Here is a 9,988-nt window from a genome sequence, read left to right on the forward strand (position 1 = left end):
ATAATGTAATTTCTTTTCAGTTACCACCTAATGAATAAGAACAGTAATGTGTTACATGAGAAGATTTTATAAAGTTGCTTGTAACTAGACATCATTTGTACCACAGAAGTTGGATCCAGTCTTTGAATGCCCTAAAGTTAGCTTTCAGGATATAAACAGGTTTATGGGATCTTGAAGTAGCTCAGGAAAGTTATCATGAGCAGACAGAGGGGTCATCCAGGGCAGTCAGCCTTCACCACTCCACAACTGCCACCCTGATGGTGGATGTGGTCAACATAAGCAAGGTCAGTTGTGTTGCCCAGATAATTATGTACCAAGGCCATCTCCTGCTAACCATCTTATCACATCTCATGCTCTGAACGCGAGACTCAAAAGCTGCCTCCCTGCTGACCGCTGGACACACAGCTAGGACTGTTTCTCATACTGATGCGCTATGCAGCGTTGCAGGCTTGCTTCTGTTGCGTGACCCAAGCCATCAGATGCATCTGGTCAGCACATCATTACAAAATAATCTCTTAGCTAGTAAATAATCTCACTGCCAGGACTCCTTTGTTCTTGCATCTGCTCACTCTAACATGGTATCCACCCAAGGCAACTATCTGTGGAACAGTTTCTTACACAATGAACCTTCCCTTTTGCCTGCCTTCAAAATCGCCTCTACCCTTTCGCACACCAGCATCATTAATCACTTTCTACAGCTTTCCTGTGTCATACGGGTTTATACAGCACTCTCTCTTTCAGTAAATGCTTTGAAACAGAAGCGGGTTACAAGTCTGGCACAGATCTGAAATGGTTCGTCTTCTGCTCTACACTAATAATGCAGAATCCTGAACGCGTGCTTTCAATTAGGTCGGTACACGGCCACCAACAATGGCTATCCATTTCTAAATTAATATTGCTGATCTGCTACAGCCACTGTTTATTGTTAGAGTGAGTCAAGTCCCCTCCTCTCCTATAATGTTGCCAGCAAGTTGGCAGAGAGCCACAGCTTGGAAGGACATATGCAGACTGCTGTTGTCTTACCTGTACAACACTATTTTCAATATTCTTTAGTTCTTCTACATAAATGTGCAGCACAAGATCACTTACTAGATAACACACTGACCTGCAGAAAGCTTAGGACAAGTTCTTTGCCCCTTTTTAGGACATGTAAAAATAAATATTTCTTATATGTATGCTATTGTATGCAAAAATCTTGCACTAACTCTGGATTTAAGTTTGCCTTTGTGTTGGAATAATTAATAAACAATTCCCTATTGCACAGACTTGTACTCCAAGGAACATATTAAATACTCACATACCCAGCAGCAAGTTATTAAAACGATCCTAACATGGAATAAATTTGGATTCAGTCCCACAATTCTATTTATACTTATTTGCCTATGTGTAAAAAGGACTTCTTACAGTTCATAATTTTGTTCCCAATGCCATTTGTTTGTTATGAACACCTTTTGACTAGTTATTTTAAATGGCCCTCTAAGGATACTCACATATGTCTGATGGGGGAGGCAAATAAATTTACCTCTTTTATCTTCATAAATGGACAAACTCACAGAGAATATATATTAATACTTCTATATTAAGAAGCAATATGTTGAATTAATTCCTGGTCTTTACTACGCTGAACACTTATATTCCTTTTAGCTGTAAATTTATGATAAACATGGAGTACTATGATACAGGATGTTTACAATTAAATTAAATAAGCCCTGCACAGCAAATCAACTATATCTGATCAAATAAAGTTCATTTTTGGAGCTGTCATTGGAATACTGTTTTAAGAATCATGGTTATTTTCATGTAATGTTAGTGATCATTTTTTTCCAGGTCAGTCTGGGCCTCAACATAATTAAAGGGGCATGTATAAAATAACCAAATAGCCAGAACCCTACCTTCCAGCTAAGACTAGGAACTTCAAGTAAGGCTGATCAATATGAGAGTTACTGTTTTTAAGATTCAAATTCTGTCAATACAGAAAATAAATTAAAACTAAGTAATTAAAAGGCTAATATGTAAAAAGGTTACTATATGACTGAACTATATAAAACTGTCAAATATAGTTTCAAAGATATTTAATGGAAGCCACCTATGTGTCTCTTTCTGAGATCTCTGGGTTCGAGTTTTATGAAAGTGAGCACTTTAAATGAATTCCGTGGGTTTGAATGTACACACTCGAAACCCCTTATGACTGAAAATGCAGATTAATTTGTTCATTTCCTGGTTTAAATCGAGAAGAAATGTACCCCTCATCATCCGGCCTCATCCTAATAGCAATGCAGAATAGGACATACACAAGGAGATAATATAGGACTTAGTAAAAACCAAATGGTACAAATTTTGGCATATGTCTGCGCAGTGCCACTGCTTTAAACAAATGACATCTAAACATCCTACACTGTCTGCAGCTGGTTTCTACAAGACATGTTTCTGAAGGCACTCAGCAGCAGCTGCCTGCTGTATTCAACATGGAACATCTGGAGATCTTCATATCTTCAGCGACTGAGGACATTTAAAGCACAGCGAAGCATTTTTAGGTCCATCCTCACCTGCGTTTTCCTTTGTTAATTGACGCAATTCTTTGTTTTCCTTCTGTCACTTTGTCTGATGTTTTTTGTAACATTAATGGTGACTTCTTTTGTGGACATTTTCTGTGCATCCCATTTATTCTGTGAAAGTTTTAAACAGTACAGTGAGTTCCACACTGACAGCACAAAGAGTCATTGATGATTACCTCCTAATTTATGAAAACAGTTCTACTTAATAAACAGAATGCCTCCAGCATTCTTCACACAGTACTGTGATGTGGAGCAATGTTCTCATTCAGCATGGATGCAAGCTTTTATAACTGCTATTAGGGCTGTGGATGTCCATAGACTTTGGATCAACCCTCTTGGCTGTAATTATCATCTCTGCACATGTGTATTCTAAAAGCAGAGCAAATAAATCTGGTTTCAGTCCAGAAGTGGAAATTAGAGGTTCCTTTTGATGTCACTGGGAGTTGAGTGTGACTAGCCTGAGACAGAATTTTCTCCACTTTATTTTATGTTTCTTAAGTGAAAATATAGTTTCAGAATAACTTAGTTCTGCCTGCATATAAGACCCAAGTACAAAATATACCCTTCAGAGCTTCATCAGATTATTTCAAAAATTCAAAAAAGTCAGTCCGTCTGAGGCATGCAAGTGCATCCCTAATTTAAATTTATTCTTCTCCATCTCCTAGTCTGTCTGCTTGTTGCCATAAGCAACGCACTATACTGCGCAGTAAACTGGATAGGTCTAGCAAAGGACACTCAGAATCAGGCTGAAAGAGACACAGAGCAGCTGAGTTAGGTGCGTTTCATTATTGCATTTCCAATGTTTCATGAGACAATTTGTAAGTGTCAAGAATGCCAGGTAAATTAGGCATCATTTATATGGCAACAATGCCAGGTGGAAAAATGTCTGGTAAACTTCCACTGACATCAGTGGAAGGTACAAATTTACCTGAGAGCAAACCCTGGTGTTTATTTGCCGCTGCGTATTACTTCACATTTCTGCAGCCTGAATACACCTGCTCCTTTGCTATCCACTCCCCCCCATGCTCCTGTTCACACAAGGACTCTCCAAAGACTACACATATCCTGAAAATCCAGCCAGGTTATTGTCAGTCAGTGACATAATCTGGATACCACCTTTGCTTTTGGGGTGCCTAACCATTCTGTTGCCTTCACTGATATTAGGAATCCTTTCATCATCAGCATCTTTTACTTCCAAGTTGTATTAACATTACCCTCATGAGAGGATACTAAAATTTCCCAGATGCAGCCCGTGTCAAACCCTTTCCCTTTCAACACCACAAACTGTACCCTGACACATAACCGATGGTAGGGGTAAGGCAGTAGGAAGCTTTAGAGCTTGATGCCCGAGAAAATGAGAAACAGCGAGGTAAAGCAATTTACCCCCTACTACCCCACAGACCGGTGGCAGAACCCAAGTCTCCTGAGAGCACTGTGTGCTGCATCGCATTCTATTCTACAGCACGTAGAGTTAAAAGAAAAAATGTCGTCAATGTGAATATTCAGATGAATAAAATGGGCACATTTTGAGTTGGGGGGATAGTCACATTCTCAACTCTAGGCACCTATACTTTAGGTGTCCAAATTGGAAACCTGCTCATCTTACACTTCCCTAAACAGGCAGTGGAGAAACAGAAATTCAGAATGGCAAACCAGAGCTGGAGCCTCACTTAGATACTACACTTTTGCTGTAGGAAAATACATTTCTTTTTTGACTATAAGAAGTCTGGACAACTTACCTTCCTTTCTTAGACACCTGCATTAGATGCATAGAATAACGTAAATGCCCTACTTATCATCAGAAATTTTGTTTGCACTGGCTTGCAACAGTACAGATACATATTATTGAATTTATCTTAGCTAGAAAAACGCAGGAAGATACATTCAAAGCCACAGAGCCCCAGTTCACGAACCCACACTTCACTGAGTAGTCCCATTACAGTCAACACTCACATTATTAACATGTTGTGGGAATTTGCCCATACTTCCTAGTAAGTCTAATACAGAAGTAATATTTCAGTCACTTACAAAAGTTAGACAATTTTCTCCAACATACATTATAATTCTTAAGTGTGGCCAAGTCTTTTTCAAATTGGATTAATAATTATGTTAGTTTTGTTCAACCATATCCAACCTGACCAATTCATTTTTCTCTGTGGGCTAGGGCCTATGACAGGCATTTATGTTTTTCATTTACAGCAAACCCATGGCTCTAGATGTCACGCTGCTGTAGAATGTGGCCCTATACATCTGCAGCTGCAGTATCTTGTGGAAAGATACAGCAGGATCCATGTCACCGGGGAATGTTTCTGTACTATAGCAGCACAGAAGATAACATAGCAAAGGCATAAAATAAACACGCATGTACCAATGTGGTATTTGTTAGCAAATGCAAGGTGAATTGAATCCAAATTCCCTTTTTTATTTGCTCAGTCCCCCTGGGTTTAAATTTCCCTCTCTCAAGGATATGATTCCCAAGAGGGAACAGCTTCTTGTGGGATGGGTGTAGCAGTTCCACCACATGCCGTGCTGAGAGGTCTTCCCATCTAAGAAATCGAGGAAGCAGTAAACCAACCATAGGTTTTGGATTACTTTAATCTGCAGCAGCTCAGCAGCTGCTACAGAAACAGAACAACAGGTGGAAATATGTGAGACAGGCAGGTAGGCAGCTAGCACAGGAGAAGTTTGTGCTTTGGTCTAGCCCCAAAGCCTTGTGTGTTCATACATTACACAGGATGATCCTTCTACAGCGTATACTACATACAAGCGAGGGGGAGAATGGGGGGAAGATCTGATCCAAAGCCTGCTGAATTTATTGCAAAGACTCCCATTGACTTTTTCAGGCTTCACATCCAGCCTTGAATGAACCAGGGTTCGTGCAGCGCACGTAATTTCAGTGAAACAGCAATTAAGGAAAAATCCATTCCCTTTCAGATAATTAATCTAAACAGTTTGCACAATACATGCCACAGCTGGACTGAGCTGGAAAAAGGCAAGTGGCGGGGGGGGGGGGTCCTGTAACAAGTGCATATGTTACTCTGATTGCCAGATAAAACATCAATTTTGTGGCCATTCAGGCATGAGGCATTGTCAGAGGTGCTAGGCTCAATCATGCCATGGCTGCGGTGCAGCCATTTTCTCTTATCCCCAGGCATTAAATACAGTTTGACTGCAGCGTGGAATATTGTCACTAAAGTAAGTTCGACCTGGCTGAAGCTAGTGCTGAGTGTCAGGGAGCCCAATTATACTCTTACCTCTGCTGTCCTGCAGCCGTTCTGCCTCTGCGTCGGAGCTCCTGTGCCCGGGACCACGGGGTTTGCACACTGAGGACCACAGTTGTTCCTCTTCTCGGTGTTCAGCGTTCCAGCTGTGGCTGATGCTGTAGTTACACCTGTCTGAGCTGATTTCCCATCCTCCAGAAGACCTAGCAGGGACACATGAAACTGTGCGATTAATACTGAGGAGCAGTTTATAACTGGTTCTGGCTTCCCTCTATTTCACCACATTTTTGTGATAGCGCAAGTCATGGAAAGTGCGGTACGGTACTACAGTGAGAGCAGTCTACCTCCTTTTTGTCACCTTTATCTTCACACTTTCCATTATTTGGCTTTTCTCCTATAGTCCACTGCCCTGTGAAACACTGGCTCAGAAAACATGGAGAAGCGGTTAATGAGTGCAGCATATCAGTAGCCTTTTGGTCACCTGCACATCTCCATTGGCTTCTCCACACTCACAGCTGCTTGCATGACCGAGGGTTTAACTAAGGACCTAGAGAGGCTCTCCTTAAATCTGCTTCAGTTCTGGGAAATGAAGGGGTTAGATGTGAGCATGACAGATGAGACCAAGCTCTGTTCATGGCCTTGAACATTTTTTTTTCATCAGAAGTTGAGGAAAGAAATTAAGGAAGAATGTATTTCATACTGGTTTGACTATCAGTAATCAAATAAATTATTAATTTGCTTTCTGCTCTAGCTGTGTGGATAAGGCATGTGTTGTACAATATGATATTGGCCAGCCTAAAAGAATTTTCTCATCTTATTGCATTAACAATAACCAGTTGTCATTTATGGTGAGTGCAGAGAACTAAACATCTGGTTGCAACACTGGGTCTGAAATCCAAATACAAAGAGCAAGTGGGATGCATGACTGTAGCTCTCAATTTTATTTTTGGCAAAGCTCATTTATAACAAGCTTTATGTTCAAATAGAAAAAAAAAAAGCAGATTTACTAACTGGCAATGCAGGTGTCAAAACTGAAAGACGAAGCAAGGAGTCACAGATACTAAGTGAAAAATAAGTATGAGGAAAACCAATGACAATTCATTGCTACTTGAAGCGTGCATTGTGTCATCAAAACCTTCTGCCATGAATCAGGTGGGAATTCAAGCACAGTATTAAGGGTATTAAAAAGGAAGCAAAGCCCTGAATTCTCTCCCAGAAATCTGTAAGAAAAGCTGCTTTATCAGTAGAAAGCAACATCAGTAGCAGCTAGCAAAGGCAATGACTGAAATCAATAAAGCTTCAACCAAATATTCAAAATCTTGATACTGAAAATATCTAAAGCTGTGGAAGATTTAAGAAGTCTAAATAGAAACTAGTCACTGTATTTCCCTGAGCAGTCAGAAGATGGTGTTAGAGTTTTCCAAAGACAGTTTAACTTGTAGTGGTGGTAACTAATAATGCTAAGTCATTTACTTTTTGATAGAAAAGATTTTGAGTTGAAACTTGAAAATATTATATTATAGTTTATTTAAAAAAAACCCAAAACTTCAGTTTTTGGAAGCTGCCTTTTCTGCTAGATATAAAAACTAATGCTGTTCTCCCATCTAAATCTATAGGCAACTTCCCATAAGACAAGAGTAAACCTCATCTCTCCTGCACCTCCCAGAAGTCCACACCTACTTGTGTTTTAGGTCTTATCTCTTCCTACCACTCCACAGTGCCAGCTGAGAGGCATTGAAATGACTTGGTACAGAACAGTAAGTGGCATAGACTGATATCATAGACAAAGTCAGTTGTCAGGAAGGGAGATGGAGAGGCAATTAGCCACGTGTGAGTCAAAGCTGTAAGCCAGCAGTCACGCCGTAGTCTACTGCTTCACCTTGCGCTGGAGCTGTGAGAACAAGCTTGAGCACAGCTTTGAACAGGCAAAATGCTCTAGGCATTACACACTAATTCCATTAATTGAATCTTGGATGTTTCAAATGTATACGAATTATGAGTTTTTCCTTCTGTGGAGTCATCCTACTAAATTACTTTCCACCAGGTGTCCTTTTGGCCATCTGGCCCCTAACTAAATTGTCTGGTGAAGCAGCTGTCAGCTGAAAAGCCACTTTGTTATTAAGCACAATTGTTCATTTATCAGATTGTGTTGCATCTTTTGGTCTCACGCAGAACAATTTTTCTTACATCAATCCATTTCTTGAGGCTGATGGAAAATGTCAGTCCTGAAAATGGTATACCTGCTTCGTTGTTTGTCCTCTGTTAGTTTGCAGCGTGAGCATCCTTGTTGCATCCTGCATTGCAGGGTTGAGACTTTTTTTGCAATAGTTGTCAGAAATGAACCAGGTATCAGTATCTGAGCCTTCCACTATCACTCTACTATATTTTTATATGGGTGACCTAGTTGTCACCAGTACTAGTGCAAAAAGCAGTGCAAAAACCTTTTTTATTTTATTCTGAAATATGTTTGCTATTCTGAAGTTAAGAATCTATTTTAGAGTTCTATTTTGTTGGCAAATAGATGATTTATAGAGTAGGCAACAGTTTAAAGACTTCGGTGACTTGCCCTTTATGTATGAGCACTGAGCAGAAACTACAGTGAGAATGTATGAGTAGTGGAAGTAAAAGCATGAGATTTGTTGGCAAGTCATAAAGTGACACCTATTTTATAGACTAGATATATTACACAAAATGCTGATTGCAAAACAGAAATGACATTTAAAAAGATTAGGAACACATGGTTGCTTTTAAAATAGCAAATATTTTTGCATTGCTATTTAGGGTTTGCCACAGTACACAAAAATGGAAGAGTTAAACTTTCTTCTTCTGTACAATCTGGAATTTGCAAGCTAGCAGGATGGCAATACCCAGGGTCTAGCCTCAGTGCCGTTTAAACCAAGCTAACTGTTGAGATATTTATATCATCCTCACAGCATGAGTTTGGTAAATATCCTCTTAGGTCTTTCACTGTAGAGCTTCAGTAGAAATTTAAACAAACGGGTTCAGTAATGTTGTTTTCATTCTCATGTTCTCTGCCAGGACAACCCCTGCCAAAAGTCTGTGGGTCTCCTCAGGCCAGGGAAAATAGCAGATCCCATCACAATGCTCTGTCAAATACACGTATTTTATTTTCAAATGAACTGGCAAGCCTAGAATACGCTTATGGCTCCATTCCCAAAACCTGAGTTTCTGGGTGATTATCAAAGCCCCACCAATGTGATGGTGACCCTTTCCTCAAGAATGGTTCGTCAGGGTTTGGGGGACTGCCAGGCTGGTCCCATTATGGGGAGAAATGGATGACAAGAGGCAGGTATTTCATTGCATGTAATCGGGTTTATTTATAAAGAACATACATGAGCTCTCTCTCAATGGACGCAGGGAGAATATCCAAGCAGCAGCCCCATTGCTCACAAATCCAAGTCTATCTTTACAGCATGAAATGTGCTTAAAAGAATTTGCCCCCCCATGGCAATGCTTACTGTCATCTCCCTTTTCACTAGCTTGCTAGGCTGCACGGGTAAGCTAACTCTTGCCTTTCTTACCAGGCCAATAGAAATCCTGTAGGCTGCAGTTTGACGAATACTTTTTTCAGCAGCATGAGGGAAAAAAAGGGTTATTTTAAACTGAAATCTATCCCTAGACTTTATTCATCACCCAATGACACAAGCAGTCAGACTGGCACAACTTGGGAGGTAGCACAAGAATCGAAACAAGCAGCAGAAAGCAGCTTAGGTTGGTGTGCTATCCAATAAAACAAAACCAAACCAAACCCCACTCATCCAGCTACACTCGTCCTTCTCACTGAGTTGCCTCGCTGAGTGTCCTGGTTTTAGCTGGGATGTAGTTAACTGTCTTCCTAGTAGCTGGTACAGTGCTATGTTTTGAGTTCAGTATGTGAAGAATGTTGATAACACTGATGTTTTCAGTTGTTGCTCAGTAGTGTTTAGACTAGAGTCAAGGATTTTTCAGCTTCTCATGCCCAGCCAGGGCACCTGACCCAAACTGGCCAACAGTGTATTCCATACCATGGGACGTCCCATCTAGTTTAGGAACTGGGAAGGGGGGGCAGGGATTCGCTGCTCGGGGACTGGCTGGGTGTCGGTCGGCAGGTGGTGAGCAATTGCCCTGCGCATCATTTGTACATTTCAATCCTTTTATTACTATTGTTGTCATTTTATTAGTGTTATCATTATCATTATTAGTTTCTTCTTT

The 9,988-nt window shown here is 40.4% G+C and overlaps 1 protein-coding gene across 1 annotated transcript in view; it reads right to left on the reverse strand.

The window, feature by feature from the left end:
* Positions 1-2,561: 2,561 nt before the first annotated feature.
* Positions 2,562-9,988, reverse strand: part of BAALC (brain and acute leukemia, cytoplasmic) — a 22,312-nt gene continuing 14,885 nt past the window's right edge. Inside the window, exons 2-3 of the mRNA XM_010577017.1 lie at positions 5,810-5,979; positions 2,562-2,666 (exon numbers count right to left, since the gene is read on the reverse strand). Coding sequence (XP_010575319.1) covers positions 2,562-2,666; positions 5,810-5,979 — 275 coding nt within the window. The remainder of the gene's footprint in view (positions 2,667-5,809; positions 5,980-9,988) is intronic.

Source organism: Haliaeetus leucocephalus, unplaced genomic scaffold (genome assembly GCF_000737465.1).
Source record: "Haliaeetus leucocephalus isolate CR32 unplaced genomic scaffold, Haliaeetus_leucocephalus-4.0 Scaffold555, whole genome shotgun sequence".
In the NCBI taxonomy this organism is placed as follows: Eukaryota; Metazoa; Chordata; class Aves; order Accipitriformes; family Accipitridae; genus Haliaeetus; species Haliaeetus leucocephalus.